Below are 11,202 nucleotides of genomic sequence, written 5' to 3'. Positions count from 1 at the left end.
TCCTCCCTCGTACCCTCCTCTCCTCCTCCGGCGTACCCTCCCATCCTCCGTCCCCTCACCCCTCCCCCTCCTCCTCCCACAGTTTCCCCGCTACATTTAGCTGAATAATTGACGCCACATGACCTCAACAATAATTCAGTTTCCCCGTAAATTAGCGGAGAAAATGACGTCACATGACTTGGTGTCCCGTCATCTATGAACAAATTCAGTTTTTCCGCTACATTTAGCGGGAAAACTGACGTGACGTGTCCTCAACACCGATTTTCTCCCCAAATTTACCGGGGAAATTTAGTTTCTTCGCTAGATTTCGTGAACAAATTCAGTTCCTACACTAGATTAAGCGGGAGAATTGACGTCACGTGACCTCAACACGAATTCAATTGCCCGAGTTCGGCGGGAAATTTTCCCGCTAAATCTTGAGGAGGAACTGACTTTACCCATTAAATCTAGCGGAGACAGTAAATTTGGCGGGGAATTTAATTGATGTTGAGGTCACGTGACTTTGATTTTCCCGCTACAGTTAGCGCGGCTACGCCAACGCCGACGCCGACGCCGCGAAACACGAAAACGGGCGCCTATGAGCTGCGCTTTAAAAAGAAGCGCAACAGTAGCGTGGTTCCAAAGCGAAGTTGCTCTGGTTATACATGTGATCCAAGTGAAATTGCCAACACGTTTTCTCAGCATTTCAAGTCATGTTTTTTATCGGCATGAGTCCGTGACGGTAAAAAGACGTGCCATGGAACAGCAGTTTTTTTTATTTTATTTTATGCTAATTGACGAACCAGAAATCAGAGAAAGCATTCGTGATATAAAATCAAAGCTGTCTGGAGGTGCAGATGGAATTCCCAGTTTTATTGTGAAAAGGTGCACTGAGCTGCTGACTGTTGGCTTATTTCACATGTTTTATTCATTTTTACATTTAGAAATATTTCCTTCTAGCTGGAAACGCTCTGTTGTTCTGATTCATAAGTTAGGAGATCCTAGCATTGTAAGCACCGATCACCCCGTTTCATTATAGTGCAGTTTTTCCAAAGTTTTTGCAGTGATAATGCACAGTTACAGCAATGCCCAGCACAGTCTGTACAGTAACTGTACATATAAAATGAACCATGAGCAACATGGATAGTTGAAGGGCAAATTGGTTGAAACCAATCTATGCAATTGGTTTAGATTATGCAGTGTCGTTGGATCGCGACCGGGAGCAAGTCGACGTAATATACTTTTATATGACGAAGGCATTCAACAAAGTTAATCACAATTCATTTCTGAGCAAATGAGATAGTTATATGGTTTGTGCATGACTTACTGCCATTGGTGCAAAAGTTATCTTTTATGCCGTATAAATTATGTTATTGTGTCAGTATCCGTCTCCGACTATTTTTATCGCCTTCTGGAGTACCTCAAGAAAGTAGCCAGGGTCCACTTTTATTTGTCTTAATTGTGAATGACATTGCACTTTGTACGAAAAATTCTGAAGTGCTCTTGTGTGCGGATGACATCAAAATGTTTCGACATGTACAAAGTCACTCCGATTGCGTGCTTCTTAAGGAAGACAAGTCTGAAATTTCAAAGCGCTGTTCAAAATATTATGCTTTGCTAAATGAACAAAAAAAAATAAAAAAGCGAACAAACAAACAATATCTCTAACTGGACAGTACAATTCACTTGTATTTCCTTACAAAATATGTAGCAGCGTTATCATCCAGATGTAAATCATTCGCTATCTTATAGTCATTTTTATTTCATAATTTAATTTTAATTATCATGTTTTAACTATCTGTAATGCCTCTTTTAGAAACCTTGGGGTGATATCTTGTTTAAAAGAAAATTTTCTTCGCATGTCTGTCTTCTGCGTTTATTTTGTTGCCTAGTGCGCACGAAGCAGGAGTATGCTTCTTTTGTAGGGAATTGCAATGATCTAATTGCATTATGCTCTATTGGGCATGTTAAAAAAACACTTCAAAGGCATAATTTACTACAAATATTTTGACCGCATTTTTTACTTAAAAAGACAACAACTTAGGTTGTGTATTTTGTTTGATAGAAGACGATTACGTGATTTTATGTTTTCACATAATGTTGTGAACGGTGCTGTTACTCGCCACTTTTGACGAGTCAACTGCACCCTTGCGGTCCCATCGAATTTAGCCCTTTATAGACCTTTGCAAAATTGCCTTCTGTGCGCTGCCATCTTTGTCTGCTGGGCTGTGGAAGGCCTTCTGTGCATACGCAGTTGCTCTGTTGTGCGACATATCAGACGCTGCGCATGCGTCCATAGCTCAGTGACGCAGCAATGTTTGCCCATGTGATAAGCAACGGAAAGGTCACCAACACGTCACCAATAGAAAGAACGCAAATTGAATTCAACAAGCTATATCAATCTGTTGTAGACATCTTTAGCCTTCTGAATATTTTTCGATATACGCTTGGGTTATTTATTTGTACGTCGTCATTGACTTGTTTTGTTGCCTGCATTTATTCTTGATGAAGTGCGGTGTACCACCATTTAGGCCCTGTGTCTTTTTTGGGCACCCTCAAAAAAAAAAAAGATTAATATTAATATGACCATATGTAAATTAATTGATTTATAAAACTTAAAAACAGGCGTATGCAATGCGTTCTCTTGTTTGTTTTGCAAGAACGAAAGCTAGAATTTTGAATTTTTAAAGTATAAAAATAGAAGTGGTCAGGGCATTTGAGCCGATAAATTCCTGTAAAACACAGTTGTAACTGAGATCGTCCCCCGAACGCATTCGCATAATGGTTGTATATCATGTCAATTTCAGACTTGATTCATATTTTTATTTGTCTTAACACCTTGTACACCTTGCTAGTATTTTTATTATATTTCTGATCGGAAACACTTTCCTTGAAAGATGTTGACGCGCTATGTGGTTTCTTGTGATCCTAATTATTTCTTATTACATTTTCAGTTTCTCTCGCAATGATTGCATTGGTGGCATGCCTCCTTTCCGCAGCATCTGCATCTCAGGCCAACATGCGTCCAAACATAATTTTTTTTATTCATCGATGATCTGGTTCGTGTCAAACGCGTTCACAGTGCAACTGTGGGCAAAGAAAATGACCTCTTGGGGACAAATCGCTTTGGAAATTCAAAAGTGATGTCTACTGTGTCAAGTAAATGTTACCTTCGAGCATACCTATTGCGATATTAGGAACTGATATCGACTGGGATCACTAGTAGTTTAGTAGCTGCGTTGAAAATGTATTGTGTTTGTTCATTTTCCCGTCTTCCATTCGCTCCCTGGGTTTACTATGGCAGTCTTGAAGGGTAACTCCGCTCCATACTTTCGATTATGGGATTATGACTGTTTGTAGCGCAGTCAGCGTCCCTGAATTACAGGGTGTAATTTTTTCTCGTTATCGTGCGTAGTTTTAAAGATATCTATGCCTTAAAGTTTTGTAGGGGCGCGGCCGACAAAACCGAAACTAGCCGCTCGAGGCCCTGGCAACACTGGAAATGAGCCGCTATGTGGACGTGACGTCAGGATCGTTCTCGTTCAACGAGTACGCAGGCCAAGCTGCACCTATCTCTGTTGCGCTAGCCGTCTAAAGAAAGCAGGTGAGCTGATTTTGTTTTAATACTGTATACGTGGTAGATATCCAGCGTATGTAGCAAGCGTTAGTGCGTATACCCAAAAGCTAGCGATTGAAAAACGAGTGAACTCGTTCGGTGCCGTACTCGGCGTTCAAGGCTTTCCAAAGCCCACTCGTCGAACAGCATTCACCCACACCTTCTCCGATTTCCGGTTCGTTGGAAATTTGTGAAAAAAGCACCTCCGGGTTCCGCAGCGGGTTGCTTGAGCAGCCCACAGTGCTAGAAGTTGTACTCGGCATCTTTCGAGGAAAAGCTGGGCAGTCTTGGGCGCCCCGAAGTTGCTCGCTAAAGCGAGTCTTGGAGTCCTCACAGGCAAAGAAAGAATAGGCTATACCGAAGCTACACGGGCTACAGATAAAAGCAGCGGCAAATCACGGCAATCACAAGCCGAAGTAGCGGTGGTATCGGCTCAAAGGAGCGCACTTTACACTGCTCGACCGCGCAACGGGTGCGCCCGTCAAGACCGGAGGAAGAAAGAGAGAACGATCCTGACGTCACGGCCCAACGTTGCTTTAGCGATCGGCAACCCGCTGGCCGCCCGTTAAGGAGCAGCGGCTCGCGGCGGGTCGCATTTTTATTATCGGCATTAGTTGAGAATGCGGCGTCCCTTTGACGTAATATTTTGGCTGGGGTCGTATTTTGTGTCACTACAGCGATACCAGTAATTTATTTCATTTTGAGTTTTGGCCGGAGTTGCCCTTCAAGCAAGCTCACCTGCATCTTGGTTTTGGTTTCATTAACAACTTCATATGGCAGTGCGCAACACTGAAACTTGCACAAATTATATCCATATGAAAGGTTTCACGTCTCATTTATTTATTTATTTCAAAACTCTCAAGGCTAATGGCATTGCAGAGGGGAGTGGAACGTACAAAAATAGAATTATACAAGCGTACACTAAAAGGAAAACCCAAAAAAAGACAAGGCATGGCGCTGTGCAACATATTGGTACCGCAATATATCGAAGATAGCCTACCTAAAGTCCAGAGCAAATTGGATGAAAATAAGGAGTGGACTAACTTTCGGTGTGCAATCAAGAAAAGTAAAAAGAAACGAGGCTATTTTAAGATTATGTGTCCCTGCCGAACTTGTTATCGCGGTGGGGGGTAATGAAGCAAATATGACTGCACTTCCCAGTCAGCAGTGTTTGTGTAAATCCCGCCATAGTTAACTATTCGCGACTCCAGCAAAACGGACGCCGCCAAGCGGGAAAACCGGGAACCAGTCTGTCCAGGTCGCTCCGCGCCCCGCCGCGTCTCTGATGGCTTTCGCGGACACGTGCTGTCGGCGCGGGGGCGAGCAATGTAATTTGACGAAGCTCCGAAAATTTCTTAAGTTTGCCTGAGTGTTCATTAGTGTGGTGAAGCCTCAGTAGATTGTTTCTTTCCATCATGTGTTTGAAAGCCCGTTTACTCCACAACACACGGTCGCGTGCTTTCAATTTTTTGGATAAGGAGGAATCACGGAAAAACGTTTTGATTTCTCGTCTTTCTCTAATCTTATTCAAAGTGACGACTGCTTGGTAACTGATAAGTGGTTTCTTTATAAAGATGTAGAACAGTGGACTGAGGTCGACAGACGAAGTGTTTCACTGGAGGGAACACCAATGTTGCAGCCAAGTGAATGGAAAGGTTCGATAGCTGCTTTCCTTGAGTTTGGTTGTGCTCGATTAGCTTCAAGTTAATTTAGCCACTAACGCCGGCCGGTGCGTTGGCTATTCATCTTGGCGGCTTTTCGCCGAAAAAGACCACATTGAAGGAGTTGGGCTAATTTCGCAATTACTTGATTCAGAAAACCTGCTCGCTGCATATGATTAATGAGGGAAATTATCTGCTTTCAAAAGGTGGGGGACGCGTCTCCCAAAGTTAGAAGCTGTCACGCCATTAGGATCTATCGCGCCTCCAATATTTATATTATAACCCCTGTCGAAGCCAGCAGCAATATACGTCTACATTGCTGAGGTTGACCGGCCACAAAAAATACTCATTTTATCCGTTCAGGATTCGAAGTCAAGTTAAATGCAGAGAGATCTGAGTGAATCTCCGATGAAGACTCTCCTCAGATTGTCCGCATTCGTCTCCGTTCTACCGGCTAGAATCATTTGGCTAAGTTTAAGTAGTACCTATCTGTCTGTCAAATATACTTTTATTCAGCAGTTCACCTAATAGTTAGTTAACTAAGCTCATATTTCAACCCGAAGAATATGCTCATATCGCTTTAGTGGGACCACAGTACGTAATATAATACATAATCCGCATATTCGTCAAAATGACTTCTCGATTGCTACTAAAACCTGAATTGAAATAAGAGTATCAGCTGCTTAGTGAAGCGCCAGCGAGTTGACATGCTCCTTGGCTCAAGAAGCGCTTAATTGATTAATTTTCGTAATTTTCCTGCAGCCTGTGTTCTTGACCGAGCACACGACTGGAGCTGTTTCTTGAAACGCGGACAGGCACAAAAGCTCAATTTCGCGGACAGAAAAGTCGCATGGTCGAGGCATGCGAGTTAGCTAAAAATTACATTTGGTGGAACAATTTTGTAGCCCTCGCCGCTTTCCTTAGCTGATCAAAACTGATTCGAGTCTATTACCGTTTCTCCGGAGCGCATAGTTTCGGTTTTGATCGAAATCTCCGAAACGAAAGTTTGACATGAAAAGAACAAAAAACACCGGCAAAACAAAACTATGCTCGGAAAGTTTATGCGCACCGGCTACACTTAACTGTCTCAGTTCAAATACCCATAAAATTGAGCATTCAACAAAAGAAAATTTGTTAAATTGAATGCGCCACCCATTCAGGCGGCGCGGCCGAGGCGACGCGACCTGGACTCAGCCGCCATGTTTGTTTGGTGGTGGCGCCCCCTATAGGTCGCTGGAGTCGCGAATACCCGATCTCACCTCAAGAAAAATGAAAGACGTTTACAACACCCTGTAACGCCGAATTAAAGCGCAGCTCTTGAGGAGGAGGAGGGGAGGGTATGCCTCTTCTCCTCCCTCGTCCTCCTTCCTGTTCCACCTGCCTCTTTCTCCTCTTCGTCCCGCCTCCTCCATCCTCCTCCCCCTTCTCCCCTTCCTCCCTCCTCCCTCCCACTCGGTGCGTTATGGCTACCATTATGGTGGCAGTCGCCGTCGGCGTAACCGTAACGCGTCGGCGAAACGCTTTCTCGTGACGTCTTGCCGTCGTCGTTGCCATCGCTGTAACGCTTTTTCGTGACGCGTCGTCGTCGCTATCGGCGTAACGCTTTTTCGTTTTTCGTGACGCGTCGGCCTCGCCATCGGCATAACGCTTTTTCGTGACGCGTCACGAAAAACCGTTACGCCGACGCTATACGCGACGCCGAGGTGTCACGAAACAGCGTTACGCCGACGCGCTACGCGACGCCGAGGCGTCACCAAAAAACTTTATGCCGAAGCGTTACGGTTACACCGACCGCGACGACGAAGGCGACGGCGACGCCGCTCAAGCCGGAAACGGGCGCCTAAGAACTGCGCTCTAAAATGCAAGTTTTGCGCATTGTTCATATGCGGCGCGAAGAATTTTATGAGATTTGCTTGTTGGAGAAAGCAGCAATGCTTTTAACGTTTGGAACGTGCACGTCTTGATAAAATCACATATATTTAATCTTAAATTCCCCACACATATCTTAATTATCCACATAAAGGAGGAAATTTGTCATGCTCCGTGAGGGTCATGACTAAGTTCCTCCATTTTTACTATGGTTTTTGAGGTGAAAAGGGAATAGACGCTTTTATGCCGAAGTCATCACTGATCCGAACACTATGATTACTAGGAGTGGGCTATCTTTCGGTGTTTAGATAAAATAGCAAGCGAAGCCAAAGTAGGAGTGAATTACCTTTTTGGGGGTCGGACATCTCTGGAAATTTAAGGTAGAAGGAGATATAAAGAAGTGATTTGGCTGGATTCTTGCGAGAGAAGTGGGAAAGCGGTTCCAGTCTAAGGAGGCTTTTGGGAATCACCGGCTGATGGAATGCGTTAGTATTGCATATTGGCATGCCTGCTTTATAAGACTAACCGAGACGCGATAAAACATAGAAGGGTAATGTTAAAATATGCGAACTGAGTGATTGATTATTATAAAAAATCTTATGAACGAGACACAACTTGCATTTAGTCGTGTTAAGATTCAATTGCCATAATTCGCACTAACGGGGAATATACCCAATATCGACCTAATGCTGGCAAACATCAAAGGCATCATTAATAGAGTCATGTATCGTTGATGTGGGCATCTACGTCCCCCCCTCCACCCCCCCCCCCCCGGCCGGCCCCCTGCTCTCCAACGAAAAAAAAAACAACAAAAAACCCATACTGTGTGTTGTTTACACTAACGACTCAAATATTCATGTATTTACCTAGTGTAATCTCCAATGTATCATCTTTCTAATGGGTTATCCAGACTAACGGGTTATATGTTTACGAGACCCTGACCGTACCCACCTCGCTGCCCCTCCGATGTCTCCACCGTACGCAGGGCTGGGACGACGTAAGCTTCCACGGGTCCCCCCAGATCCCGACGCCCAACATGGACGTCCTCGCCGCAGACGGCATCATCCTGAACAACTACTACGTCCAACCGGCCTGCACGCCTTCCAGGGCGGCGCTCATGACCGGACTCTACCCCATCCACACCGGTACACTAGAAAGCGCTGGCCGGGCAGATTCGTGCGTAGATTCAGCTATATCCTCGTGTTCCTACACTGGTGTCTCCACACGTAGTCTCGATGCAGTGTGGAGGCTTGCAATAGAAGTCATCGCACCCTGTCAGGATCGGGCGACTCTAAAGGAGCAGTTTTACTTCTGACACGCCATACAAAAGACGCGGAGTTTATCTGTGGATATAATGAGCAAATTATGCGAGGGCACCCATAGGGCATGTTCGAATTAAGCCGGTTTGCTTCACGCATGTGTAAAACGGCCATCAGATCGTTTTTGTTTGACCAGTATGACGTCATACGAGGAAGAAACAAGCTTCAGACATTGTCTGCAAAGTGCCTTTTGTATGATGTCCTGATCATTGTCTGTTTATATAATACCTGATAGGTTGTTGCCCTTTGTGTCGAAACTGTTTTTTTAGTCGGAGCCGAAGACATGCGCAAGGAGCGGGGGACAACATACGCGTATATCCTTCGCGTGTCACGCACTACAATCACGAGCAGAAAGTAATTGCTACGCAGGCTTTTGCGTCACTGCAAGCACTGGTCATACGCGATATTGCACTAAACCGGATTAGGACGAAACTATTCTTGGGAGTGACGAAACGCAGAGAAAATCGCAGCAGCCTCCCATTATGCGTCGGCTTTCGGAGAATATTTCGCTTGATTTTGTTCTCCGGACAAAATTGCAGCATTTTTTGTACAAAATAACTTCACCGAAGCTCGCCCAAATGTTTTGAACTCGCGAAGCATTACCCACAGCATCGTTGGGCGAAGATCTGTTTTTATATTTTATTATTAGGGAGTTGCACGATCAACACGGTAACTAACGTTTAAATCGGCGACCATCTTGATTTCTTCTTCGAGGGAAGCTTTAGAACCCTCGAGAGAAATCGTGGCTAGAATAGAACACTCACACGTAGTCGTCCATTCTATATCCAGATGTCAGGCGAGGCAGCTCGATAACTAGATTTGTATGTCGCCTTCTTCGTCTATGCACGAAACGATTTTGCCTCACCTAAGAGCAGATTTGTACGCAACGAGTTACAAGTAACTGATTACTTGTAATCATTTACATGTAATAGTAAATTTTTAACACTTCAATTATTTTTTGGCGGTAACGTTCGTTTTAATTAGATTATTATTGTTCTGTAATTAATTATCAGTAATCAATTATATGTTTTCGAAAGACCTAACATTTTTTAGTTTAGTTTTTTTACGTAAAACAATTTTATGTGTGCCCATGGGCAACTCGTCTATGTTGCAGTAACATTAGGCACTTTTTTGACCCATAAACAAGTAAAAAGAGTGCCTTGTTTCCTTTGTACGGGTTGCTACGATTCGTGTTTGCAGCGGCATAGATGACTGTGTTCTGCACCGACTTACCAAAACAAAGGTGCCCCCCCCCCCCTTTCCATCTGGAAAAGGCCCAGCAGCCATGACGCGGTTTATTTACTCTTCTCTCCCTCTCTCTCTACTTCTATGTTTATCTCTGTTACTGAAGGAAGTGGCGAATTATTTTAGCAATAGCTTATTTTGTCCTCAATGCGCCCGCGAAAGCGGTCACGGGCTGTATCTGGACGAGAACTTCGAACGACAACTGCAGTTCAAACTTAACAGGGAGTAAATGACAAAAAGAAACAAAATGCAACTACCTTGGACAAATGTATGCATTTCTGTTTTCGTAATAATATATATATATATATATATATATACAGGGTGCGGCCGTAAAAACTTTCACATTTGGCACGCCTAGCAAAAATCGAATTTCAAACATACATACCTGAAATTGGGCACACGAACGCCGTTTATTCCAAAGTTTTTTGCCTATTTTTTTCAAACGTCAACTCGGGAGTAGCGAATTATTAGAAAGATAACAAAAATGGCAGACGTGCATTTCCTATGGCGTATACCCGCCCGTTCGCCGTCTGCTATCTGGTTCGCGACGCCGCTCCCAGGTGGCGCACTGAACGCAAAAACGCGGGAAACGCCGCACGAAAGGCAGTTGTCGGGTGAGATAATCGGGATAAAAAGTGATTTGCACGAAATATATGAACGATTGTTGAAATTACCTGTTTCAAGTCAAGTTTTGAGAGATCGTCATGCAAGCAAGAAGACACCGTGATGCGACGAGATCATTTATTTACAGCCTGGAATAGCAAGTGGTGCTGCTACCGTTGCAGTCAAGTTCGTTTTGAGTTATCATTTCATTCTGATTTTACAGGGCCGCTCTAACACAAAGTAATTTTTTTTCATACAGCTTGGGTATAATTAACACACATGTCGCAAGATATATTTGTAAAAAAAAAGAAATCATATTAATTGGAGCAATATTTACGGCGCTGGTGTCATATCGGTTGGCCGGTAATAAAATGGCTGGTATTTGAGAGATATAGTCGTCTTTTTGCTGGTTTCCCATTGGTACCTCTATCAGCAGCCTCTACTTTGCTCTCCGCGTGCGGCAAGCAGCACGAGAGAAAGTAAGAGGGAAACTAATAGTTTAAGTTCCGTCAGAAAGTGGAAGTTGAGCGTTCATTCACCTCTTCTGTCACGGCGATTTGAAATAATGTCGATGCTGCAGCGGCCCTTTGAACGACTAGGGTTCGGCCGATTAGATGTGCCCGCCGTTTACAGACACGCAAAGCCGAAGTCGATCTTCGTACGCCAAGAAAGCACTTTCGCGCATCCCATCGCCGATCTCGAAGAACGCGCCCTCAATTTTTTCTTTCAGGTCTTCGATGCTGGGTATCCTCTTCTTGTAGAAAAATCATTTTATAAATCCCCATACGAAAAAGTTGCACATATTTAAATCGGGGGATCGTGGAGGCCAGTCCATATAATCTGATCCCCGACCCATCCACCGCCGAGGGAACGGGTTATTGAGCCATGCCCTCACACTCTTTGAGTAATG

General features: G+C 44.1%; 1 protein-coding gene across 1 annotated transcript in view; it reads left to right on the top strand.

Annotated features, from left to right (window-relative positions):
• Nucleotides 1–8,161: 8,161 nt before the first annotated feature.
• LOC115314898 (arylsulfatase B-like) overlaps nt 8,162–11,202 on the top strand; it is an 81,605-nt gene continuing 78,564 nt past the window's right edge. The window contains exon 1 of the mRNA XM_042289024.1: nt 8,162–8,301. Within this exon, the coding sequence (XP_042144958.1) occupies nt 8,162–8,301 (140 nt within the window). The remainder of the gene's footprint in view (nt 8,302–11,202) is intronic.

The sequence above is a fragment of the Ixodes scapularis genome, unplaced genomic scaffold, assembly GCF_016920785.2.
Source record: "Ixodes scapularis isolate PalLabHiFi unplaced genomic scaffold, ASM1692078v2 PGA_scaffold11__112_contigs__length_91849675, whole genome shotgun sequence".
NCBI lineage: Eukaryota > Metazoa > Arthropoda > Arachnida > Ixodida > Ixodidae > Ixodes > Ixodes scapularis.
This window is presented reverse-complemented; position numbering and strand designations above follow the sequence as displayed.